The sequence below is a fragment of the Pipistrellus kuhlii genome, unplaced genomic scaffold (assembly GCF_014108245.1).
Source record: "Pipistrellus kuhlii isolate mPipKuh1 unplaced genomic scaffold, mPipKuh1.p scaffold_m20_p_6, whole genome shotgun sequence".
In the NCBI taxonomy this organism is placed as follows: Eukaryota; Metazoa; Chordata; class Mammalia; order Chiroptera; family Vespertilionidae; genus Pipistrellus; species Pipistrellus kuhlii.
The window spans coordinates 14,588,759-14,615,829 of NW_023425562.1; the positions used below are offsets into that span (position 1 = coordinate 14,588,759).

A 27,071-nucleotide genomic window follows, 5' to 3' on the forward strand; every position below is an offset into this window, starting at 1 on the left:
AAAACCTTCTGGAACCTGACTTTTGCCCCTGCCTCTCCCACCTCCTGGGTGGAGATGAGACTATAAATTGCATCCTAGCGCATGCAGTTGGGCTTCCTCTGTCTGGCCTTGAATTCCCTGTGTTTGTGATCTATTTGAGGTCCTGGGATCAGTGACAGGCATACTGCCTCCCTCTGCAGGGAGTGAGCAGCCTTTGCCCCTGAGGGTGGGTAGGAGAGCAGCTCTGACCTAGGCACTCGGCTTCAGACCCACCCAGCCCTCTGGAGGAAGCGCTTTCCCTTCCTTGCAGGGCCCTGACGTTCCCTCTGGCACCTCGGCCGCTGGCTGATCACTGTGCTTCTTTGTACCTACTGTGTTTATGAATCATTGCTGCTCCCAACAGGACCTTGTAAACCCCTTGGTATTTCCTTCTAGATGGTCTCCCTAGGGTTTTGTTTAGTTTAGTTTTTTTGAAGTGGAAGGTTAATCCTTTCTAATGCAGAGGCCATTTCCAGACCTGTGGCTCCAGCAGAGGCTGGCATGGAAACAAATGACTCACAGCTGTTCTTCATGCCTGGCTTTTAAAGGTCAAGGGCAGGCAAGCACTGACTGGGAGCTGGCCTTGAGACATATCGGTAACTCCTGCCTGGGAGGAGCAAACATCCTGGTAAGGGTGACAGGGAAGACATGTGACATCACAGGCATTACATCATTACAAATGTCACAGGTTCCCAGGGAAAACCTTGTTCATGGAGAAGCATGGGGACTGGTGGCACCTTCAGGAACTAAGGGAGGCAGTGAAGGGGCTAGGGAGCCTTCCTGGGAGAGGTGGGACGGTGACTGAGCTTATCTTGTGAAAGCCCACCTGCCAAGACCATTAGGAACACACCTGCAGCCAAACACAGCAAGCGAGAGCACACATCGAGGGAAACTGCGGGCACACCAGAGGAGTTATTAAAAAGGGCACTTAGGGAGTCTGGGCTGGTGCTCTTATAGTGTGATCTTAGAGTTGGTAAACTACTGGCTGCTGGAACAGTTGAAAGTCATATTGTTAGAACACACAAGCCTATTTGGAATAATTGCTGTCAGACCAATTTGTCTGTGGTCTTATCTGGAACCTGTGGGTGTGAGTGAGCTGGTGTCAAAAGAATGTGAGTTTAGATAGTCTGTGCTGTGCCCTTCATCTGTTTTAGGAGTCACTGCACAGACCTCTTTGCAAGTTGTGGCTTCTAATTCAAGTCTCAAGTCTCAAACCAGTGCCTAGTGGCCCGCAGGGCCATTTCCTACTTCAAGTTTGTTTGTGGGCAGGGTGCTTGCCCTCTCTGTGCCTTGGTTTCCTCATCAGTAAATGAGGATAATAACCATAGCTACACCACAAGTCCAGAGGATTATATGAGGTAACATATGGGAAGCACCTAACCGTGCTTGGCACACAGTGGGTTCAGTATAAATGCCAGCCATCTTTATTACTACAAGTCTTTAAGACTGGGAGAAAGAATGTTAATGACTCCACTGCCCCAAGAGAAAGGATTGTCTGCAAGTTTATTTCCCACTTCCAGGAAAGGAAAGGATGTACTGTGATAGGAGAAACTGTGACCGAAGAATGAATGGCAATGAATGAATGAGAGAGAGTTCCAGGTGTTCAGTGTCTTACCAGTGATGTGCCAGCAGCTGTCATCATTCCCACTTCTGTGTACACACACCTGGCTTCCCACAGTTAGGAGGAGAAGGAGGAAGAAGAGGAGGAGGAGGAGAAGGAGGAGGAGGAGGAAAAGGAGGAGGAGGAGGAGGAGGAGGAGGAAGAGGAAGAGCCAGCCAGTTGTGTGTTGTGTGACAAAGGTCAGAACTGCTCAGGCAGTGAAACTGAAAGGCAAACTCACCATTGAGGGCTCTGCTTATGGCCTTCAGTTGAAGGATCCTCATGCTCAGTTTAACAAGGCTCCCTGTGCTAATGGCAGTTTCACCCCAGGAAGGTGCTGATAGAGCTTACATCTTGGCAGAGAGCTGGAGCCAAGCCTGGAAACACTCAGAGCTATCACCAGGAGCCATCCATGGGCTTTGCCGCAGGGAGGGCCTCCCAGGCAAGCGAATGGAAATCTGTCACAAAGGAATTGTAAACAGTGCCCAGTGAATGGAAGTGCTGCTTGTTCCTCCCACTCTCGTCATTGGCATGGCACATGGTGAACTCACTTTATGCCTCATTTCCTCAATTGTCCAGGTTAATGGAAATGGTCAGTAAGAGCAATCCCTGGATCCTTTACACATGTCTTTGTAATGTTTACAGGACCTTACACACACACACACACACACACACACACACACACACACACACTCATTAATCAAACATCTCCTAGGCACCAGGGTGTGTCAGGTGTGGGCTGTGTGTGGGTGGCAGCTGACCAAGACCCTGCCTCCACCCTGGGGAAGTGGCTAAGTCAAGGCTCCTGGTGACAAGCACTGGGTGGAAAGTGACAAGTGTCATAGACAAGACAGTCAAAACATGCCCAGTGGATTCAGGCACCCTCTGCTCCCTGCCTCTCCCCACCCCATGACAGCTCTCTTAGTTTGTGTTCCCTGAGCATCCAATCATTGTGAGAGTTTAAGAAAGGAGTGGACAGCTGCCTAGAGCAGGTGGGCTGCGGCCTTGCAGGAGATGACTTCAGCCCTAGCATTTGCTGGTGTAATGGGGTTACTGGCAAATCGCTTTGGGGTGGGCGAGTTTGCAGAACAATAACTGCTGTGGCGTTGGGTGGAGAAAGGAAAGAGACAAGGGCCTCTGAGCTTGGTCTTTGTCGATGAGATCTGCCATGTGCCACCATCAATAGGACGCATGCTTCTGGGTCAGCTGCTTCTTTCTCACTCTTGTCATGGGCATCTTCTTGCCAAGTCCCCTTTATTACGAATCTATTCATTTCAACGCACATTTGGTAAGTACCTACTGTGTGTCGGCAGTGAGCCAGAAAGCAGAGGGCCCACCTCATGGAGTTGACATTCTATTGTGTCCCCAACTATGATTAAGTATCATCCCAGGGAGGGTTACTTGCATGTTAGTGGGGAATCTTGAAAAAGTCTTTACATTCCAAAGGGGTGAAGCCCTACTGGTGGAATCCCAGGCATGGGTCAGACACGCAGGGCGTGCACCCAATGTGAACAAGAGGGGTGGGGGTATGGTTCAAGGAAACCAGATCCAGCCAAGTAGCTAGACATGTCTGAGTTATGGCCTGGGCTGGGCCATGGCCTTTCTGTTCCTTTCTCCCAGGTCCTTGGATGCCCACTGGGAGAAGAAGGGGCTGGGGGACCACAGTGTCCAGTCCCCCTGGAATGACATCTGGGATGCCAGGCTCCCTGGGCTAAGAGCCTCTTGTCAGCAGAGTAATTGGATATGACTTGCAGCAGCCTGGGAGCAGAGATATTCAAGCCAGTTATGCTATTTTTAAACGCCCTCTCTTTCCCAAGTGCAGATCTTGAGCTCAGCAGGAGAGAATGGCTCATCTCTGAGCCTGGGGAATCAAAAAGCAGTCCCCCTACCCCCCAGGGCTTAAATCTCCCCACCCTCATCCTTCAAAAATCAGATTTCACATTGGACAGCTGCCCATGAATCTTGTCACAACCACAGGCCCTAGTTTGGGGAAGGGTAGACTCCAGGGACTGTGGGGTCGAAGGGACATATGCTGGTTTGTGCTGGCTGCCCAGTTGGCCAGAAGTGGGCCCACAGCCCTGGTCCCTTGGTTGCCTGGTAGCACCAGAGGCTCACCACTAAGCCTGCAGGCAAACATGTCCCTGCCTGTATGCTGTCTGCCACAGTCTCTGACTCTTCCTAGCAGCTCACAGCTGCCTGTCAGGCTCTGAAGACAGTGGGAGTCCGGGCAGAGAGCAGGCTCCCTCCTGTCATATGTCTCTCTGGGAGCTGAGCCCCAGGCTGAGCGCAGCCTGGGAGGGTGGGGAGAGCTCCTGGGAGGTCAGCACTCTGTCAGTGCTAATGAGGCTGCCTCCTTGTTTCTTCTCACTTGCTGCGCTTCCTCTTCCCTGTCCGGTTTCTCCCCCCCCCCCCCCCCACCCCTCCTCCTTTCCTTGTCCCTCCCCCTCCCCCCCCCCCCCCCCCCCCCCCGTGGCTGCAGCCTCTGGCTGAGGGTCCTCTAAGCCACAGTTTGACTGTGAAATAGTCCCTCTCTAAGAGACCCTGGGAAGACAGGAAGGGCAATTGCTACTGGTGCTGACTACCCCCCACTCTTGGAGAAGGGCAAGGCCACCTCGGGCTGGAGCTGGCCTGGAAATGGAGGTGCTATGAGCCGCCAGTGCAGTGAACGTCTCCTGCTCCAAATGTCACACCTGTGGGCTAATCACTTGCCTTGTCAGAGAGGAGCACACAGAGGCTCAAAGGGAGCTTTTGGCCAAGTTCACTGGCAGATCCTCCCAGTCTCCCTGACGAGAATCTTCAAAATACCCCAGAAGTCCCAAGGCCTTGGGTGCAAAGAATGAGGGATGCTTCAACTGCAAGCAACACAGCCCCCTCTCTCCCCACCCCCAAGAAGCTGGAGGTGTTCTGGGTGTCTTCCTGCCTTGGCCAGAAGACCTGGGCTCCGTGGCATGCTCTTATGTTTGTTGCTTCTGATGACAAGCCTTGAACTCAGTTTTCAAAATTGTTTGGTTCAAACATTGCCAGCTGGGCAGTCTGCCAGGATCTCTTCTCTCTGGAGTGGGGTTAGAATAAGGTGGCTGCCCGACCCTTTCCAAGGTTGAACTGTTGCTCAAGTTCAACCCAGAGCATCTTCTATAAAAGCAGCATCACTCAAGCCCAGACTTAGCCAGATATGGTGACATCTGAGGGGCCCTGGGGGGACCCTCTTCACCCCAAAGTATGCCTGTCCCATGGAGCCTGAGTTCCCCCCCCATGTCAGGGGCCTCCCTCTGGCCTTCTGAGTAGTCCTGAGTGATGGACACTAAGGGGAGCAGAGGCCACACTCCAGCTTTGGACTCTACAGAGCTCTGGAGCTGACCCCAGATTCATCTTGTGTTAGCCAGGGCCTTGGATGGGTGATAGCAGGTTGTGTACTTTCTTTGCATTTCAGTTAATTTACCTTCTAATGGGGAAAGAAGGAGAGTTGAAATTTGGGGAGAGGAGGTGAAGACAGCTGTGGGAGACCCTGGGAACCTTGGAGGTGGGAGGATGAGGAAGGAACAGAACAGCACTGGAAATTGACCAGTTTCTACTTTGCTATACTTACATTTTTTTATTATTTTATTTTTAAGCTACTAAATGTATTTTAAAAACCATATAATATATGCACATGGTACAAAAAGATGTAACTATGTGGAGAAAACCATATTTCTCTTCCTCTGCTGCCCCAGCCACCAGGTTCCCTCGTTAAGGGGAACTGTTATCAGGTATCAGGGACCTTGGATGAGAGAGTCAGGGTGCCCAGGGTGACACCAGCTGGCTATGCAAGGCTGGGGATTATCCTCAGCCCTTTTGACTTTGCTGTTGGCATTTTCTCTGCTAATTAACATGTCATGAGGGCGGAGAGGAGGAAAAGCTCAAAACAATAGATTTATCTATTTGCCAGCACATCTGGGGAAAGGCTGTGTGTGCGAGGACAAAATAGGCCAAAAATCAGTGCTTCGCGTTCTCAAGGAAACATCTAACTATGGGTTTAAATTCTCTGTCTCTATTGCTGATGAAAGCTCTGAGAAATCGAGGTGCAACTGCAAACCCTCATGGAATAAGAGTCAGAGAGAGAGAAGAGGCATTTAAAGCTCTCTGGCTTTGTGGGGGGAAGGGTGACTAAGAGATATGGCTGTGCTTAGGGATTCATCCATCCATCTGCCTAGTAACTGTGCAGTGAGCACCCCAATCCCATCCAGCCCTCTCCTGAGGGTGCTCTGGAGGCTGCAGGGAGAAAAGACAAGGATTTTGCTCTCCAGACATCCAGACTCACATTCAAAACAATAAGAACATGACTCAAAATTGAGTCTGTACCTCAATAAATGGCAGTTAGCTTTTTCATAGCAATCACTCCAAAGCTTGGCTTTAAGACAACAACCATTTATTCAGCTCACAATTCAGTGGTTGATAATTTGAGTTGGGCTCAAAGAATGCAGTTGGAAAGTTGGCCTTTTTTTTTAAAAAAAATATATTTTATTGATTTTTTTTTTTTGCAGAGAGGAAGGGAGAGGGATAGAAAGTTAGAAACATTGATGAGAGAGCAACATCGATCAGCCGCCTCCTGCACACCCCCTACTGGGTGTGTGCCCGCAACCAAAGTACATGCCCTTGACCAGAATCGAACCTGGGACCCTTGAGTGTGCAGGCCGACGCTCTATCCATTGTGCCAAAAACAGTTTCGGCAGGGAAGTTGGTCTTATTTAGTTTTATCTGGACTGATATATCTATATCCTTGATGATCATCTGGGACAATTTATCTCTGTTGCACATGGTCTCATTCTCCAGGAAGTTAGCCTGGGCTTGTTTATATCGTAGAGCCAGAGGAAGAGAGAGAGAGAGAGAGAGAGAGAGAGAGAGAGAGAGAGAGAGAGAGAGAGAGAGAGAGAGAGAGATGCTTAATCCAAACCACTGACTTTCTCCTGAACAATTTCTGGTTCCAGAATTCTGTTACTGGACCATGTATCTCTGTTGTCTCTGGGTTCATCCCAGGAATAGGAAGCCAGCCAGGGTGCTTCTCTTGGCAAGGAACCCTGGGGTGGCTCATTGCAGGGTGCCCTGGGCACTCTCCCCTGCGTGGCTTGATGGGGACAGAGGGAACATGTGAGGAGTGGGTATTCTCTTTGCCCCATCTCTGCAGCCAGCCCTGAGCTGGGCCCAGAAGAGGATGAGAAACATCTGTCCCCTGTGAGGCACCTCCACAGATGTCTTACAGTGTCCCCTGCAGGTGGGCAAGTGAGGCCAGTTCTGAGACACCTCTACTCTGCCTTTCCCAGGCAGCTTCTCTTTCCTCCCTCTCTTTCTCTCTCCCTCTTGTTATTTCCTTTCTGCTCTCTCTCCTCTCGCCTGCCTTTCTGTTTCCTCTCTCAGTATTTCATTCGATGTCCTACCTCACTCCCTTCTCTGTCACACACACATACACACACACACACACACACACACACACACACACACACACCAGGGTGTTAGACTGAGGTGGCCATGAGCAATAACGGTTGGGAATCTAATTTAATTGCCTCTGGCTTCCTCTGAGAGCAAATGGATACCCTCCCACTGATGTGATTTGATTTCAGGGGCCTGGGGAGGCCAGGACTCCCACAGTGGCCAGACTCACTGGCTGCTGTCTGAAATCCCACCATCAGAACTTCATGATGTCTTCTTGCAAAAACATTACAGCTCCCAAGAAAAGCCACTGTCTAAATGTTTTTCCATGGCAGTTCAGAGTGGCCCTGAGAGCCAGGCTGGAGCAGGGCAGAGGCACACACAAGAACTTGTAGTTCTCATGGGGAAACAGGAGGTGGACGATGATGTTACCCTCGGTCCTGTCCAGTGTTCACAGGGCCTTTGCATAAGTGAAACATGTCTTGCAAACCTCAGGAGCAAGAGGCACAGTTCAAGTGGTTTTCTGAACTCGGTCTGCCCATTTGGGGCACCAAGCAATGTTATTGTGAGTGCCCCGCCACTTCATGAGCATTGTTGGGGTTTGGGGATTGGCTTTTTAAAAAAAATGCACTTGAGTTTTTATAGAGAATACTAGAGGCACAGTGCACAAAATTCATGCACGGTGTGGGGGGTGGTCTCCTCAGTCCAGCCTGTACCCTCTCCAATCCGGGACCCCTCAAGGGATGTCAGACTGCTGGTTTAGGCTCAATCCTGGGGATCAAGCCTGCACATGCTCAAACTGGAGGGTTAGGCCCAACAGACTGATAGCTGGAGAATGAGTAGGACAGGAGTGGGAAGAAATCATAGGGCTTCCCTGCAGGGAAGGAAAGGGAGAGGCCCAGGGCTTTGGGCAGGTGGGTGGAGATGACAGTGACGAGGTCCCGAGTCTCTGGAAGGTTCACTGACAGAGGGGAGATTTGAGTCTATGCCTTCCCTAAAAGCCAATTGTCCATGGGAGGGAGAGGGCAGAGCCAGGGAACTAGGGCACTTAATGAAGCGAGGGGACCTCCCAAGGAGGAGGGTGGTGCAGAAAGGGTCCAGGACACCCAGAGGACACAGGCCCATCTGGGGTTTCCTCTGGACTGAGGATGAGGGGAACGGAGTCAAGGGGTGCAGAGGAGCCTCAAGGGGGAGGAGCAGAGGGGGCCAGGCCAAGAAGTGAGAATGTCAGAGACGGTGACCCAGGCAGAGCCATGAGGCTTAACCGAGGCCTCTCCAGAGCAGGGAGCCTCCTCAGCAGTGGGAATAATCTAGCTGTCTTCTCATCTGAACAGTGCAGTCACTCCAAAGTAAAGTGGCTTCCTTCTCAAGACTCCAGGGCTGAGAGCAACCACTTTGAAGCCCTTGGGTAAAGAGAAAAGAGAAGAATGGGATGCATTGTGGGGCAAGGACCAGGGTCCCTGTGGCAGACCCACCCATCAACCAGGGCCAAATCGCTCCCTTACTCCCAGGGATGTGGGATCCTGGGAGAGGAAGGTGGGAACCAAACCCTTGAGGAATCCAGGAAGGCAGTCTGGCATGTCCCATCCTCCCCAGGCCAGTTCTCAGGGTGTCAGGTTCCCCGCTGTCACTCAGCTCACTGACCCAGTATCACTCTCCCTCCCAGGTGGAGGCAGAACAGGCCTTGAGAAGGGGTAAGGGGATGGGGGAGGACAAAGGCCCCGGGATGGTGTGGGAGAGAGGATGGTGGGGGGCAGCTAGCTGGCAGGGACACATTTTATGGCAGGCGCTATGGTCAAAAGACCTCACTCAGTGAAGGCGAGAACTGGCTCTGCCTCATCCACCTATAACCCTGGTGTCCAGCACAGACCTTAATGCATAGCCAAAACATGCTGGCTGAGTGAATGAATGGATGGGTGAGTGAATGAAATGAACAGTTGGACATGTAGGAAGTAGCATCTTGCTAAGCCTTGGCAGTATGCAAAACAGCTGCCTCCCAGTGTTCAGCACTGGTTTGCGTGATGGCAGAGGAGCAAATGCAACCAAAGGAGCTGGAAACACTCCTGACAGAGAAGGGAATTCTTTCAATAAGTGTCGGGGCCCAGTTTCAAGTCCAACATAGACCGGGGTGGCCCAGTCCACGAGATGGTCAATGCAAATCACAACCCACTACCCCAGAAGTTTAAGTGGTTTCAGAGCCAGAACAAAACCCCCTAACCAAGGAAGGCGGGGGGAGGGGGGGGGTGTCTGCCCTGCTGAGGGCCTTGGTTATAAACCATGCATAGTTTCTCCCAGCTCATGAGTCAGACATTCTCCTAATCCTAATATATAGGATTAGGCTCAGTTTCCCCACAAAATGCCAGGGTGAGGAGCCCCAGACTGCTTCTCATGACTTGTTCTCAGCTTCACCCTCTCTCCTGCCTTCCGCAGTAGCCACCACCTCCAATCCCTGACCCTTCCAGCAAGATCCCCACTCACCTTCCTGCTGAACACCCCTTTGGTTAGAACTTAGTTTCTGGTTTCTCATCTCTGCTAATTCCCCATCTGCTTTCTAGCTTCCAAAAATCTGTAAACACCTGTTGCCTGCTCATGTCACCTCTCTTATTCCCTCTGTTCTTTGTCCTTTTACCTGCTCTTTGCCTCTTTGCTCTCATTTCAGCAGGGTTTGGGGAGGAACTGAAGCTGCAGTTTAGCAGGAAGCCTTCCTGACAGGCCGAGTCCCCTTCCCGGCCTCCCCGAGGCCTGCAGTGCCGGGAACTACATACATGTCTGCTCCTGGGGAATTTACAAGGCCTGCTTGTCATGGAGCTCAATTTTATTTAGCAAGTGACGGAGACCCTGTTAGATGTTGCCTGAGCCCAGCTTATTCCTAGAAATGGTTGCTTTAAATAAATTATAATATTAGAACATACTATTTAATTATATTTGAATGGTTAGTTGTTCCCCCCCCCCCAAAAAAAAACTGCATAGAAAACAACTTCTGGTTGTTTTCTCTTTGGAAACGAGGGTCCCATGGGCTAGCCAAGGCTTCAGGGGAGCTCAGAGCTTGGCGAGGCCGGACACACTGTTCTCCATGTGGCATCTATTAGAAAAGGCGGTGAGGTCAGAGGTTGCGTGGGAGGTGTCTAATTCAAGAAAGCCAGTCTGCTTCAGGGACCTTAAAACCTCTTTCACCAGTGTGTTAATTTTTTTACAGGATGCTTAAAGAAAGCACCTCTTTCTCCTCCAACATGGAAGGCACGGGGTCTTTCCTTGGTGTATTCAAAATGACCATGTGGACATAAACGCAATGACCTTGCTGTGTCCTAATGAAGGTCTGGAGTGTCAGCAGCTGCAGGAAGTCCTCAGGGTGGTGGCAGCATCTGCAGGGGAGGGACGCAGCGCTGGTCCTCACCAGGTCTTCTCTCTGTCCTTGCCTCTCCAGGTGCCCCCTTTCAAAGGTCTCAGCATCCGCACGCTACCTCCTGCCGCCACTTCCACCTGGGCCCCCTGCAGCCGCAGCAGCTCACGCCCGACTTCTCCCTGGCCCACCCCGTGCAGTCACAGCCGGGCCTCAGCGCCCACATGGCCCCGGCCCACCAGCACAGCGGCGCCCTGCACCAGTCCCTGACCCCGCTGCCCACCCTGCCATTCCAGGATGTCACAGGTCCCTCCTTCCTACCTCAGGCCCTGCACCAGCAATACCTCCTGCAGCAGCAGCTCCTGGAAGCCCAGCACCGCAGGCTCGTCTCACACCCCAGGTGGGTGCTTCCTGGTGGCCAGTGGGGCTGGGGTGGGATCAAGGGCAGTCACTATGCAGCCCCTAAGTGGGTCTGTGCCTGGGCAGCGTTTGCTCAGTTAGATGAGAGGGATTTGTTTAGGCTGTGGGAGCTCTCTTGACTCCACACATGGTCAGTGTGCATCCCTGTTACATTGCCCAGGTAGGGACGGGAGCAGGGCAGCCGGTGGTCACTGATGCCTGCAGTGGAAGTTTGCACCTGGGAGGCGATTTGACAGGGCATCCTCCATGTCCTCACTAGCGTCCTGATCACCTGGTTCTAAGACCCAAGATCCCGAAGGAATACCCAAAGGACATGCTGCTCCGTCCTGCCTTCCACGAGCGCCTGGTCTGTTGGCGAGAGCAGCTATGAACAAAATGGAGAGAAAAGTCAGACGTCACTAATCTAAAGGTCTGAAGGAGCCAGAGAATTCTTCCTTCAGGAGCCTCAACTGTCAAGAGAAAGAGTTGGGGTAGCTCAGTGGCTCTCAAGCTTCTGTGTTGATGGTTATGACTATTGATACTTATTCAAAATTAAAACAGAAATTTAAAAAGTACTTATTAATTCATTTGAAAATAACCACAGGACTCATTATATGTTAACACCAATAATATATTTTTTCAAAATAGTTATATATTAATGTGGTAAGAAGAGTGACCCTTTTTCTTTTTTTTTTTTTAGAACATACTTGTAAATCTCTTCAATGCCTGGCTTAATAGAGGACAACTGTGTTCTCATGTGTTGCAAATCACATGTCACATAGCTACTGGAAATCTCTAGTGCTCACCTATGAGGGAATGAAAAAGGAAAGAACATCATAGAATGATTATGAACATAGTTTTGAGCTCATAGCTATGGAGGATTCCCAGGGGGCTGCGGCACACTTTAATAATCTTTTGGCTAGATGATCTCTAAGGCCATAAGCATCCATAGCTGTAGGGGTGAGTGCTGTATGGGATCAGAGGGAGGAGGGGTCACCATGACTAGACTGTTCAGGGAGGCCTTCCTGTAGGAGGTGGCTTTGACCTGGGCTGTCAAAGCTGGGAAGAGTGTGAAGAAAGGTCAAGGAGAGAAGAGCCTGGGGGAGCCGAGGGTGCACAAAGGTGGGCGAGACTACAGGAGGCAGATCTGAGTGTCCTGAAGACAGCCCACCAAGGACCATGGAAGTGGAGAGGGAGCAGAAGAGCCTGGGAGCCTGGGAGGGGCAGGTGACCTGCAGCAGACAAACCCAGGAAGAGGCCTCAGTACAGTGGGCAGCCGGAGAGAACAGGAATGTCTGAGTTACTGGCTGCTGTCCAGCTGGGAAGCTTCCTCAGAGTTTGGGAGGAGGGGCAAAGCTCCTGCTCAGAAGGCTGGCTGGGACTGCTCAGAGCTGCTGGGAGCTGGGCTGGCCCGGGCAGCCCTGACACCAGGGCCTCCTTCCCTTCCGGTGCAGGCGGAGTCAGGAGCGCGTGTCTGTCCACCCCCACCGACTCTACCCCAGCTTCGACTTCGGCCACCAACTCCAGACACCTCAGCCCAGGTATTTGGCTGAGGGCACTGACTGGTGAGTCTTTCCGATCCCTGGGAGAGGGATGGAGGGTAAATGGCCTTGCCCAACCCATGGAGTTTCTGTTTCCTTCCCTTGACTGGTACAGGAGACCTAGTTCTCAAGCCCCAGGCTGTGCCCCTGTCCTCAGCCACTCTCAGGGCCAAATGGTCCCCAGGGTTCCTGGTCCTGACAGTTAGCTCAGATGTGGTTGGGTGCCCATGTGCCCATATAAGGCTCAGGGCTCCTGCTCCTGCAGGGGAGATGGGGGCAGAGATACAAAACATTTCCTAAGCTCAATGAGGGCTAGGAAGCAGTGGCGCTTGGGAGAAGGGCAGAAAGAAGAGTCAGAGAAAGCTTCATGAAGAGGGTGAACCTCAAGGGACCCACAGAGAAGAGCCAGAGCATACCAGCAAGGAGATAGCCAACCAGATCGGAGACAAGGACTCGGGGAGAAGCTGGGGAGAGGGGTTGAGGTGGTGTAGGCACTGGGCCTCTGTGAAGGCTTCCTGCTATCCTGCATGCGGGATGGAGGTCTTCGTTGCCCTGGGATGCAGTGTTGCTTGGTTTTGGATCCTGGGTCACACCATATGTTCTGTTCTAGCTAGGAGAGGGCTGATCTAAACTCAGGTTGGATGTGAACTCCCAAACACTTGAAAAACTCATGCAGTTTCCTGAAGTAGTTAGAGGTAAAGGGCTTCATGCCTGAAACTTATTTTTAAATCGTTCAGGAAAAAATTCATAGAGAAGTGTAAGGAAGGGGGTGGTAGAGGGAGGGAAAAAGGGAGGGAGAGAGATAGAAAGGAGAGAGAGAGAGAGAGAGAGAGAGAGAGAGAGAGAGAGAGAGAGAGAGAGAGAGTAAAATAGTAAACCATTACCACTTGGGGAATCTGGGTGAAGGGTATCCAGGGATTTTTTTTGGGCTATTCTTAGGGGCAAAAAACTTTTTTTTAAAGAACGTAGAAATATACAAAATAACAGAAAAGCCTCAATGGGAAGGATAGACTAAACAAAAAGATGTGCAGTTGTGCCATTTCTCAGCCAGTTAGTCACACAGATTGGCTTAGTCCAGGATTGCTTTGGGAGCAACCTAGGCCTGGCACCTAGGAATGATTCCAAAGGATAGCTCTGGTTGATTGACGGCCAACAGTGCTCCCAAGACAGGAAATAGTTGTTTCAACCTGCTCTGTTACCCCCAGCCCCTGCTGGCTCTCAGGTACACTCTGTCACATTGAACGCTCCCCGGAAAGACAGATTGCTCGGCAGCCGAATTCAGCTCAGCCTTTTCTAATTAGCAAATTCAAATCAGGGAGATTTAATTGCAGTTTGGATTGAATTCTGTCCCTCAGCATCCAGTCAATCCAATCTAATTCAATCCAGCCACATGGGCACCCAGAGCCCTTGCACGCCCTGAGCGATCCGAGCAAACACACGGGGGCCAATGTGGCGAGTGGGACTGGACAGGTGACACAGGTGAGAGTCCCGGAGAGAAGGCAGGAGGAGCATCCGGGCACTGCCCTTGGCCACTCTGATTATTTAGCCAAATCTCCTCTCCTTCCTCCCTCCTTTCAATCCCTCTGCATTCCTGACCCCTGCTGGTCTGGGGAAGCATGGAGGCTGAGGCCCAGAGGCTGGTCCGTGCCCCAGCAGGGGATACTGGGAGGCTCCTGTCCTGAGCCCACCTGAGCCCACTCCTGGGTTTTTCCTCCCTGCTCAGCCCCCACTTCCCAAGTAGGCAGCCCTTTCTCCTCCCTTTAATTAGCTCTGCTCCACGAGGGCCGGCCTCCTGTGAGTGACAGAGGCGTTTAGTACTTGTGATCATGCTGATGGCATCCTGCCCCCTTTTCCAGGGAGGCCTCTCCTGCCAGGAGAAGCACGGTCTGGAAATGAGATGGCAGGAAATGAATTCTAGGAGTGTTACTACCACCTCTGCAAGGAGCCCTGGAGGGGGAGGTGGGGAGAGAGTGTCTGTAACCCCTTTTAGCATCAGAAACCACTGAATTCTGCCCTAAATTCTTTCAGGAATTAAGACACCTCACCTGCCCTTGTCTAGCCCCAGCCTTTTCCTCTTCCTTGAGGATATTTTAGTTCCACTCAAGCAGCTTCAGTCAACCCTTTCTGGCCCTGGCCTGATAACCTGACCCTGACCTTGAGCCACCACTCCCGGGTCTCCATCCTTATCACGCTCCCACTTTTATTTACTAGTTTTCAAAATGAGGAGTTGGCTCCTTAGCATTCTTCAAAGGGATCAGTCTTCTTTAGGGTCGCCTTGTGGATTTGTACCTGTCAGATGTGTTTCAATCTATTGCAGTTATGCTCATTGATATGCAAATTGTCCAAACTCTGGCCAGTTCCCACCTCCTCAGGATGGTTTTAATATGACCCTGGTAGTGTGTTCAGTTACTATAAAATGTTTCCCTCAAACTCATTTTGCACATTTCATGCTCCAGACCTGAAATTAACCATTTCCCCAAGGAGCCCTGGTTCCTTTTCAGAAGCATGAATGGATCGATTTTTAAGGAATTATAAGTTTTCCTATGCTTTTAGGAGTGGGGTGGGGGTGGGGTCCAGGGTAACAGGTCCCGATACACAGAAGCTGAGGCCCTCTTCTCTTGTTTGCTCCAAGTGGTTAAAGTATGGCCTCTACCCCCCCAGTCTATTTGGACCTTGTCTTTGCTTTGAATCCCTGACTAGCTCTATTTGGATTTTTCTTTTAGCATTTCTCTTGGGGGGCGGGCTGTGTGTCCTGGAAGGGTGCTTAGGTGCACTCATTTCAAAAAGTTCTACGGGGTCTTGACTATTCTAGCCCCTTCAGACCTTACAGAGCCCTTTCTTATCTGAGTCTCATTTATGTCTGTTAAGAGAGGGGACGGGTGACGGAGGTCCAGTTTCTTGCAGTTCTGGCAGTTTGTGACTCTGGCTCTCCACCATGGGCTGGATGTCTGAGGTCCCTTCTGTAACCTGATGGCTGAGTACCCCCTGCGGCTCACTGTGGCCATGTCCCCGCAGGGATCTCAGTGTGGACGCCAGCTTGAGCCCTGCTCAGTTCCAGGTGCGGCCCATCCTTCAGCACTATCAGCATTACCTAGCGACGCCTCGAATGCACCACTTTCCCAGAAACTCCTCCTCTACGCAGATGGTGAGTGGGGGGCTCTGCCAGAAATGGACTCCTATTGTCCTTTGGGGGACATGATGGGCTGAGGCCTGCAGCTCCTTGTGTCCCGCTCCCTGTGTCCGGTTCCTCTGTGTGTATTGCTCCCAGGCAGGCCAACTGCTCCCCTCCCCTCCCAACTCTTACTCCCACTCTGACTTGAGAGCACCTGTTGCACTAGAAGCTCAGCTGCAAGGACTGGCTGGGGCAATGGAGGGTGGAACGGGGTAGTTTCAGGTGTGGGGAAAGGCTCGGGGCTAATAGCAAGCAGGATGGTCTCTGGACCCTGTATGACTTGCACTTAGTTAATTTCTCAGGTTCAGTACCTGCGTGGTTGTTAATTTACTTATCTGTGAAATGGGATGAAGACATCTGTCTGGCCTACCTCACAGGACTGGTGTGAGGAACATAAGAGACCCAAGGGGTGGCCTGGCTGCTGATCCAGTCAGCTTCCTGCAGGAGGCTGGCTTCTCCTCACTGCAGGGCACTGAGTCTGCCAAAGGACCAGGTTCCCTTTGGGGGCATTACAAGCTGCATGGAATGAAGGTGAAGATGTTTCATTAAACTAACAACAACAATAATAATAATGTAACAAAAGACTGAAAATCTTCTTATTCCCAGGCAGCTTCTTCACGTTGCTACCCCAAAGCACAATTCCAGCCTGCCAGTCCTTGCCTCTGTCTTTAACCACTCAATACCTCAGTCTCCTTATCAGTAAAATGAGGGGCGTGGGGGCAGTAATCTCAGCAGTCTCTCAGCCCTCAGGCCCTCCGGTTCCTGTTATGAAGCACCATTTTCTGAGAATAAAAGCTAACATTTATTTAGCACTTACTACATACCAGGTACAGCTCTAAGCAATTTAAATGAATTATTTAAACCTCTCGATAACGCCACATGAAGAGGCAACATCCCTATTTTATAGATGAGCAAACAGAGGCTTAGATAGGTTAAGTAGCAGGCCAGGGGCATGTAGTGAATGAGACGAGGAGCTATGCTGGACACCTGGCCCTCTGACTCACACCTGGGTCGGGGGGAGGTGAGTGAGGCAGCTCCAAACAAGTACAGGGGCAGATCCTCTCTGTATTGAAAAATTTGACATTTTGTTCATTACAGATATTTTATATTAATTTTGATTTTCTTAAAAAAATGTTGCAATAAAATACTACTTGTCTCAATCACAGTGCCCTCTTAAATGTTGTGTCCTCACTTGCCCCACCTGGCTCAGACAGTGTGGAGTTAAGAGGGAGGGAACTGACTCTGCCCCCCACTTCCCCAACTGCCTGGGTTTGAAATGGTGGCTCTGCCGCTTGGTTGCATAAGTTGGGCCACTTACTAAATGTGCCCGTGTCTCATTAACCCTATCAGTAAAATGAGGATAGCAACTGCACCTACATTGCAAATCTGATGAGATCATTAAATTCGTTAGCTATCTGAAAGGCCTACAACAGTACCTGCTGGCATGAAATAAATGACCCATCAGGCCAGGTGTTACCTCATTGATTTTGTTATTCTTTCTGGGGCTGGTCCAGCATAAGCTTGGTTCTTGAGGGGGTGAGGGAGACCAGGAGCAGGAAAAATTACACTTCTGCCCACAGTTTCTCAGAGTATGCAGATTGGCAGTTATGGGAAGAGGAGTCGGATGCTGAGATCATGGAGCCTTGAATCCTATCTGAGGCATTTTCTCCCCAACAGGTTGTCCATGAAATCCGAAACTACCCTTACCCGCAGCTTCACTTCCTTGCTCTCCAGGGACTGAACCCCAGCAGACACATCTCTGCTGTGCGGGAGAGCTATGAGGTACGCCTGCCCCTCTGTCTGGGAATCCTCTGGCCAGCTTGACTCCAGTGGGATTGGTAGAGAAGCTATTATTATTTATCATGTCCTCTCTCCTTTCCCTTCCTGGTGGGTAGGGCATGAGGTCGGCAGGAGGAGCCTTGGGGTTGAGAGGAAGAGAAAGAAACTGAGAGCAAGTAGAGATATTTCATTCTTTCAGACAAGTTCTTCTGAATGGCTGTGTGAATGCTTCCTGCTAACATCTGTCAGTGCCTCTCCCTCTCATCACATGTGTACATGTGCCTTTGCACACGAGTGCACACGTCCACATTTTTCCCTTTGCAGGAGCTACTACAGCTTGAGGACAGGTTGGGAAATGTGACTCGAGGAGCTGTGCAGAACACCATCGAGAGGTTCACCTTCCCCCACAAGTACAAGAAGGTGAGTCAGCCAGCAGACCAACATGCATAGTAAGGGTGAGGGTGGGGAGGATGTAGGTTGTCTAGTTGACTTCGGCCTGGCTGTCCACAGAAGGGCACAGTCCAAAATCTAGAAGCCTTTGCTCTGATTAGATGCTCTGAAGCAGCAATGCCTTCCCAGGTTTTCTCCTTGGCCTCTGTCAGGTGTAACCAGGAGGGGAGATGGTGGCCTCTCATTAGTAAGGGAGGAGGCTGGGTAAGTGTGTGCATGTGGACTTGTGAGTTGGTATATTAGGAAGGTGTACAGGGAAATGAATGTTAGTATCTGAGTGAGGGGAGCAGGGGGAGTGTCTGCACAGAAGGCTAAGACTTGCCTTAGAAAACAATTCCAACTCCAGTCTCACATGTAGACAAATGGGCAACTAAGGCATCAGAGCAGCAATTTTTATGTAAACTAAACTGCTCTAAACATATAGTCTGATATGAAGACAAATAAATAAAATTTTAAAAATCTAAGAATTAAAAGCTTGACAAGCACTGAGAATCTCAGAGCAGGAACATACTCATTGTGGTCAATCCAGAGCCCATCTTTAGCTCCTCAGGATAGACATGTGTAAGTAGAAGAAATAAAGGAAGGAAGGAATGGAGAGAAGGAGAAGGGAAAGAAGAAAAGATGGGAGGGAAGGAGGGAGAAAGGGAGGGAGAGAGAAAAAGAGGGGGTAGAGAGAGGAAGGGAGGAGGAAAGAAAGGAAGAAGGAAGGAAGGAAGGAAGGAAGGAAGGAAGGAAGGAAGGAAGGAAGGAAGGAAGGAAGGAAGGAAGGAAGAGGGAAGAGAAGGAGGGAGAGAGGAAAGAAGAAAAGAAAATTAGATGAATGAATGCATGGATGGATGGATGAAGCATGCTGCATCTGAAAGTGGAGGAGAAAGCTGGAGACAGGGAAAGGGTGTAAGGAGAAGTAAACAGGATAAGGGTAACAGAAAAGATGAAGCTGTTTATGCACAGCCACCATTTTGCAAAGGATTGATTCATTGGTATCCAGTTCCTTTCCAAACTCCTAGGGCAGTGTAAAGTTTGTGCCTGGGACATGAATTGCCAGGAACAACAATAATAAAGTTCATTTGGCTTTAACCTCTGTATTCTGCAGCAAGGAGGAGGGGTGGAGATTAGGCAAGAAGAAAGGCCTGGGAAGAGTGTAGAAGTCTGGGTATAATTTAGGAGCTTAAAAAGAGACTGCCTCCCTGGAGGACGGAGGTGGGGGAAGAGGTTGCAAGGGCCAAGACCACCAGTTGAATCTGCTCTAGATAACATGCTCCCCCTTTGTATTTCGTAGAGAAGACCCCAAAATGGCAAAGGCAAGAAGGAAGAGGGGGAGGAGTCAGACACTGATGAGAAATGCACAATTTGTCTGTCTATGCTGGAGGATGGAGAAGATGTGAGGTAGGAGGCCAGCCTTTTGGATTCGTCTTCTTTCCCTCGAGGGTATTGGTAATCAGTCATGTGCTGTTTGTCGGGTGGGGTTTTCTTGTGTGTGTATGTGTGCGCACGCAAGCCACGTATGCCACAGTGTGCTTTATGGTTGTTCTAGGACGATAGAGTGTTGAACATTCTAGATGTGTGGTGCCTATGGGTATGGACTTATAGATAATAAGTTTCAGAGAACAGCCTGCTATTTGGCCTGGATGGTCTAAGACATTGGTTGGCAAACGCATTAGTCAACAGAGCCAAATTTCAACAATACAACGATTGAAGTTTCTTTTGAAAGTCAAATTTTTTAACTTTTTCTAGCATCACTTCTTTAAAATAGACTCGCCCAGGCTGTGGTATTTTGTGGAAGAGCCATACTCAAGGGGCCAAAGAACTGCATGTGGCTCACGAGCCGCAATTGGTTGACCACAGGTCTAAGACAAAGTCATGGTTTTGTTTCAGGCTGCACTGAGAGGCTGCATGCAGAAGGAGAATTTGGGTGTTCTCCCTCCTATAGTGATTTCCCATCCCAGCCACAGCCTCACTCAGTGGCAGAGCTCCCATGACCCTCTTTGGCCTGCCCCCCAGTAGTCCTGGGTGTGAGTAAGTCTCCTGGTCCCTTGAGTAACCGTTATCCCTCAACTCCTGGAACAGCCCTGGGGTTCTTCCCCTCAGGCATTCCTCTGACTCTCCCCCTCTCTTCCAGACGCCTACCCTGTATGCATCTTTTTCACCAACTCTGTGTGGACCAGTGGCTCGCCATGAGCAAGAAATGCCCCATCTGCCGGGTGGACATTGAGACACAACTGGGAGCTGACAGCTGAGGAAGGAATTAGCCAGTGGATGCCCCATTTTCCTTCACCAGGTCCCCCCACGGCCATAGCCCTTGCAGCCAAACTTTGCCTTCTGAGCCATTTGACGTAGAGGAAAAGCCTGCAAGCACATTTTGTGGAGAGAGGAGTTGGTGGTATCAGTGTCCGAGGGAAAGGAAGGGTCGGGGAGGACCCACCCATCCATAATGGTGACTGTCCCCATCTGCCTCGCTGCGCGGGAGGGAGGGAGCTGGCCGTGCCCAGAGCAGGGGTGGGAAGGGGGGGCCCATGCTGCTGAGAGTCTAGAGGTGATCCTGAAGGTCCTAGCTGATAGGCCGGCCCCTCAATCCTGCCCTTTGAAGGATTGTATATATACCTCTCGACCACGTAGAAACCATGTAGGGGTCTCTAGCTATTTCTGTGGATGGCAACCAGAGCATGTTAGCTTAAGAAAAATGTTGTGTGTGGTGCTCTAGTCATCTTGTGGTGGACATGTCGCTATTATCGAATTCGCACCAAATATTTCTCATTGAGTTTCTTGTTTTGGTGCCTGACCAAACCAACCAATGACAGCCCAAATCTTCCTATCTTTAAGAGAGAAAAGGGAAAAGAATCAGAAGTGGAAAAAAAAAAAAAAAAAAAGCCAAATCTTGTTTACGATGAAAAAAGGATTTTTTTTTTTCACCCAGGTTGGGAAGCAGGGAGGTGGATAGGGGTGTCCTTGTTTTGTTTTCCATTTTGTTTTTTCCCTTTGCTTTGGTTTTTCTCATGTTTACAATGCATGGAGCATGGAAGGGGCCATCTGAGAATGGGGAGGACTGGAGAAGGAGCAGATGGGGGTCTTAGATGGGCCTCTGAGGGGCTCAGCCAGGGTTGGGAAGGCAGAGGTTGAGTAGGTAAGAGAAGAATTTTGTCTTGAAGGAGGGAGCCCCAGTACCAGAGCCCATCCACTTAGCCCCAGCCATTCTTCCCCCCTCCTTCAACCTTCCCCCCATTCCACATTGAATCAGGGAGGGGCCAGCCTTTAACTAAAGTAGCCACCAGGTTCCTCAGAGCCAGGATACCCCTGCTCAGACCAACTTCTTCCTTTCAGCCTGCTTATGCCCTGTCCCAAATAGGCAATTTGGCCACTGCCTCCATATGCAAAAAAATTAACCAGATGATGAAGCTAAGATAGCATAGAGGATGGATACTTGGTCCTGGCCAAAGTGCTCTCAGCTAGCACTCAAGGGCTGAGGCCAAATACTGTGGACCTTGAGGAGAACTTGGAACTTCCTTTGGGATGGCTCAAATCTTGATGGAGACTCTTGGAGATGGCCCTGGCCCTGAAACCCTGTTGGCTGGGTTTGGGAGGCATTGTGTCCCTAGCCTCTGGCTCTTTCTCTGACTCTTTGATAACATTGGGTAAGCCCCTTTCTTTCTCTGTGCCTCAGTTTCCTTCTCCTTGGAGTGGGGAGAAGAACAGTGCATCTCCATTTCCACTTCTCTACCTCACCTAGCTGTTGTGAGGATTAATACTACCTGCCCACATATTGACAGTCTCTCTTGGGAACCTCCTTGGGGTGTAGGGGTGGGGGCAGTAGGAGAGGCAGACCTGAAGTTCCAGGTGAAACCATATTGTGTTTCTTACTGCACCACCCCACAGTTTTTCTGAACCTTAAGGAGAGCAGAGAGATGGAAGAACAGAGGGATGGAGATGGGAAAATCTACCAAATCCCACCAAATCCACCAATCCCAACCCAACTTTCTTTATCTATAAGAGGAAACCCCCGGCTCAGCTGGGATTCTGCTCTCTTCCTTTACCCCTCCCCTCCATTTGCACTTCCCTCAAAGGCCTGTCCCTCACCCAAGTCTCAATGCCCTTGTATCAATAAGAGAAGACTAGGGGATCCAGAATATTTATCACATATATGAAGGAATTCCATAAGGTTAAGGAAATTGAGTCTGCATTGCTGCTACAGAGGGTAAAACGAGGGCCAATGGGTAAAAATGACTGGGAGGCAGATTATGGCTTGAGGCAGAACCTTCTAGCACAATGGGAACTGTCAGGTGGAGGGATGGCTACTCTGGACACCTACAGGCAGAGTGGAGGAGGTGGCTCCTGGTGGGAGGTTGCACAAATGTGTTCCTAAGCCATCCTTCCTGAGCACCTGCCAGTGCAGGTGTTGGGACAGGTGATAGCAAAGAAGAAATCCCTCCTCTGGGAGCTTACACTGTAGCTGAGGAGCAAAGACACAAAGAATAGTGCAAAAATGGTGAATAGTCTAATTCTGGGTTAATGGCAATAAGCCTGACCTCGCCCCCTTCCCTGATTCCAGTGAGTGAACAGTGTCTCTAGGGCTAAAGGTGGAGACCCCAACAAGGTGGAAAGTACCTCTGAGTCAGAATTTTTGGGAAAGTTGTCCCTGTATGTTGGGAATTCTTCCCACCCTGGTTTGACCCACAGGGAGCCAGGATTGTCTAGGGAAGGTCACTCCCCTCTTAGTCTTGGGCTCTTGTTCTCTCTAAGGCCAGTGGGTAGATGGAGTGAGAGCTGGAGTCTTGGCTCTTCCCTGACAAAGTGGATAGTGCTAGAAACCTGCTTTCCCCTCTCTGGGCCTCAGTTTTCTCTGCTGCCACACGAGGAGGTTGGATTAGATGCTTGCTAAATTTCCTTCCAACACTCACATTCTCTGATCCTCCCTGACATCAATACATCATTCACGTCATTAGAGCGGTGTGCCAACTGAGCTGTTGAAATGACTTGCTGTGGGCACCGATGTCTGTTTCAGAGGCTGAGAGTGGGCTGTAGTCTCCTCCTCCTCCCAGTTGTCTGCAGGCTCCCGGAGTGCCCCAGGCTAACTTTAGGCACTGCCTGGGGTGGTGGGAATCACCTGGAAGGAAGAGGTCAGCACTAGCTTTGGGGATAGAGCCTAACGCCCCATTCCCCTCATCTCTTTGGGGCCCTCTTCCCTGCAGGGGGGCACAGGAGGTGACAGAGTTCCAGGCACCTCCAAGCTCCTTTATCAGGGCATCTGTCTGGCCAACAAGAGAGGACAGGGTGTCCGTGCTTTTGCTCCCTCGAGGCCCCTTCCCCCTTTGTCCGGGAGCCGGGAAAAGGGGAGAAGAGGCAGGCTCAGGCCTCAGCATCTCACACCCACCACCTCCAGGAGGAGAGTCCCCCTGTTCTCCTCCTCCTGCTCAACTCAAGGGACTCAGACCCCTTCTTGACTGAGACGCATGAGTGCCTTCTGGGACAAGAGCTGCCCCAGGACCAAGTTGGGCCTCCTAGCCACAGTGCAGCCCTGGCCACAGTGGGTCCACCAGGGACACCAATCTAAAAAACCAACACCACAGCCTGGCCTGTGAGGACAAAGGGTGGGGCTCGGGGCTCCTCCACTTGCCAGGACCCCCTTGGGCCCTGCAGCCCTCGCCTACCACCTGTGGCAGGACACTAGCTCCTCTTCTGCAAAAGTTCCCGGCCTCTGTGCAAGTATTCTTAACCCTTTACGCCTAACGAACAAGCACAGTTTTTTCAATGGTGAAGAAAAAGCACCAGATTTTTTTTTTCTTGAAGAAATCCCCCAAGCCACCCCCCTTCCCCGCCGGTCGGCGGGACACACACTCCCCGCGTGGGGCTGTAGCAACGTCTGTCAGGTCCCCTACCCTCGTGTTTCATCTCCTGCGCGCGTAGAGCAAATGCTAGAGCGATTTCAGCTGATAGAAAAAACAAAAAACAAAAAACAAAAAACATGGCACGTTGCTAGTTTACAGGGTTTTGTGAGTTTAAATGCCTTATATTTAACAATCATAATTTATGACTAACTTGTAGATATCGTGGGTTCTTATTTAATTATTTTTATAGTTATTTTGCATTTTTAATTATAATTTATTTATTTAGAAAGGATACTAATTTTTTTTATTACTCCTATTACCTCATTTTGCCGTTGTTTCTGGGAGTGGAATGCTTTGCATGCATTGGTACGATGACAAACAACTACGAATACAAAAAAAAATTTTTTTTAAATAAAATTCCGCGAACTTTATTTCGTCCAAATATCAGGGTGTGTGATTGCAAGCTGTCCTACTGTGGTGCTGGCCTCTTTGGATACATTCCATATGAAATGCAAACCTTTGATTCTGTATGCTGTGATCTAGTGAAAAACTCCAATATAGTGACTGTATTTAGCACATATATTAATATAATTTGCACTCGTCAGCAGACTGGGATAATCCTTTCACTTGCTACCCTCTTCCCCCCTAACTCCTGTCTTCCCTTGCCCTTCCCACACCTCAGCCCACCCTGCCTCCATCGTCTGAGGAAGCTCTGGGGGCACTGGAAGTCACTCTCTCCACCTGGGCAACAAATCCCTCTGGTTCCAGAATGTTCCCTTCAGACATGACCAGCAGGATCCTGGCTTATGAGAATGAACCCTGGACCGGAGATTAGGAGGCTCAGGTTTTCAGACCAGCTCTATTGTAACCTTCTCTGTGACCTTGAACAAATCCATTGGCCCCGCTGTGTCTCAGTTTTCTGGGTTTTGGGGTGGGGGCCAGGAGGTGAGCTGGAGGGTCTCCAGGGTCCCTGGGGTTCAGAGAAAATGACATGGATTTGATGGGAGACAACCATGCTGTGCTAAGTCACCCTCCCAGAAGAGAAGAAAGGAAGGAAGGAAAGAAGAGGAAGGAAAAGAGCAGACTGTGAATGTGTCCGGTGGATTTGCTCCAAGGAGCTATCCGGAGGGCTTCTGTCCTTTCATATGCAGCGTCCTGGAGGGACAGGGAGGCAGGACATGTGGTCTCATCCCCGGATACAGGCCATGTGCTTTCACAAGGCTTGGCGGTCACTTGGAAAGTGAGCTGAAACCCATGTCTTGTTAGTTATGGGGATGGGATGAGCCCCAAACTATGGTGTTTAGAATTGGCACCCCATCCTAGCATTTCTTGGAGACTTTCTTATTGAGGAATCACCCTTGATAACAGATTGGGACACAGATTTTAGACTCATGGCTTCTCCGCCCCAGTGTCTCCTCTTTACTCTCTGCCATTGCTCCAGGGGGCTCTGGGCAGGGGGTGCTGCTGTGGGTGTGGGTGGGCTCCAGTCTCACCAGCCCCGGAGGAGTGCTAGGGGAGGGTTTGGGGAAGTGGCGGCCTCAAAGCCTGCACAGCTGTGAGCTGCGATGCCTTTGAGCTGAAGGAGAGAGAGGAGGTCCATGCCCCCAGAGGAAGCCTGGCAGGGAGTGGGAGAGCCACTCCTGTGCTTCCCGCATGTCTGCTCTTCCCTCCTCTCCTTCCCCTCCTTTCCAGCCCGCCTTGCCTCTTGCCTCTTGACATCACTGCCTTTGCCTAATGGAGCAGCTCACCCACCACGTGCGGCCCCCTGGGATGGTGCTGATGGGGGAGGAAGTGGATGCCCAATTCGCAGCACTGCCTGGCCAGCCTTGGAGAAGTGGCTGGGCCGTGCACGGTCCCTAAGCCCCAACTTTGCTCCGGCTGGACCATGGGTCCCGTTCCCTGGGCTTCCTGCCTGCTGCTTGCCCGGCTTCCCTTCCTGCCTCCGCCCTGGAGCCTTGCTCTCCTGCTTTCCTCGGAGAGGGCTTGTGGAGTGGCCCACCGGGCACAGACCACCGCTGCCAGGCCTGGCAGACACTGCCCTCTTGGCAAGGCTCCTGGACGGACATGCCTTACGCTGCTCTGCAGGGTCAGAGTGGGAAGGGGCCCTTTGCCCTGGCTGGGCTGTGCCCCCCACTCCTCACCGCAGCCTTCCCTTCCCCTCCCCCAGCCCCACCCCTGGCCTTGGCTGCAGCTCATTTCTCAGCTGTGGAGCCAGCCACACTGGGCCCTCCAGGGGGTAATTTGGTTGCCCCTGGTAAGTGAAAGGATTATCCTCAGTGTTGATTGTCCTTTTTTTGTAATCCTCCTGCTGTTCTGTTCTGTTGTGCTGTGCAACATTTTGCTACATAGACTATTTTATAGCAGAAAGCTAGAAGAATATTTATTATGAATATTAAAGCAATAGTGCATCAATGAAAAGGCGGAGACATTAGGAATCGTGTAAATGCTTAGATTCACTTTTGGTGGATTTTTTGTACTTTATTTATAACTAATAAAAATGACCTGCATTGCTAACTACACCTCATTGGTTCAGGGTGCTTATTTCTGTGCAGACCAGGTGTGTGTGTGTGTGTGTGTGTGTGTGTGTGTGTGTGTGGCGGAGGTGGGGAGGAGAGTGTCTGGAAAAAGCCTCTCATAGACCTTGTCTTTATCCACTATCTTTCTCCACACCCACCTGTTCCTCCTCCACCCTCCCTGCCTTTCATCTGCCTCCCTCCCCCCCTCCTTTCCTCCCTTCTTCCTCTGCTTCCCCTCTGCACCGCCTCCTCCTTCTCCTCCTGTCTCAGGCATTATTTTCTTCACCCTCTTTATCTCTCAAAGAATCTGTTCCATGCTGTGAATCAAACATCTAATTCACCTGTTTCCTGAACTTTAGTTTATGGTTTTTAAAGGGGAAAGTACCAATTCTTGATCAATCTACAAATGTAACCTCTTGTGTTTTGACCTGGAGGGCACCTCAGTGGCTCTGTAGGGGAGATGGGATGTGATTTTGACAGTTGGCATGGATTTCTTTTTCCTTTGGAAAAGCCCAGTTCAGACCCTCAGCATTTCTAGACTAGAGCCTGGTCTCCATGTGCGGGTGAGTGAACCGAAAGATGGCTTTCGTTTGTAAACTGCAAACAGAACCCATAGTAAGGAACTGTTTGTTAAAGTAATAGCCTTCCCTTTTTAGAGTGGTTTTAGGCTTACAGAAAAGTGAGCAGGATGTTCCGAGTTCTGTTACCTTCTCTGCTCCACCATGGCTCAGTTACTTCATTATTCACATCTTACCTCGGTGTGGTACATGGTTACAATTGATGAGCCAACATATATACATTATTATTAACTAAAGTCCACAGTTTACATTAGGTTAATGAATGTTTAAATCCCTCATTTTTGTTCAAGGCAGATGATCCCAGATGCTGTCGCTTTCCACATTTTCCATCTATGTCTCTCCATCCATGAATCAGGGATCGCTAGTCCTGGCCCCACCGCTCACCTGTGTGTGGATGGGAAAGACACCGCCCTTCCTCGGTTTCCAGCTGTATACATGTGGACGGGTAGACTAGGC

The 27,071-nt window shown here is 50.5% G+C and overlaps 1 protein-coding gene across 1 annotated transcript in view; it reads left to right on the top strand.

Moving 5' to 3' along the window:
- The window catches only part of RNF165 (ring finger protein 165), a 67,587-nt gene extending 41,547 nt beyond the window's left edge, over nucleotides 1-26,040 (top strand). Inside the window, exons 2-8 of the mRNA XM_036418099.2 lie at nucleotides 10,446-10,761; nucleotides 12,215-12,325; nucleotides 15,317-15,446; nucleotides 17,151-17,255; nucleotides 17,577-17,672; nucleotides 18,982-19,088; nucleotides 19,822-26,040. Coding sequence (XP_036273992.1) covers nucleotides 10,446-10,761; nucleotides 12,215-12,325; nucleotides 15,317-15,446; nucleotides 17,151-17,255; nucleotides 17,577-17,672; nucleotides 18,982-19,088; nucleotides 19,822-19,939 — 983 coding nt within the window. The 3' untranslated portion in view covers nucleotides 19,940-26,040. The remainder of the gene's footprint in view (nucleotides 1-10,445; nucleotides 10,762-12,214; nucleotides 12,326-15,316; nucleotides 15,447-17,150; nucleotides 17,256-17,576; nucleotides 17,673-18,981; nucleotides 19,089-19,821) is intronic.
- The last annotated feature ends 1,031 nt before the right edge of the window (nucleotides 26,041-27,071 follow it).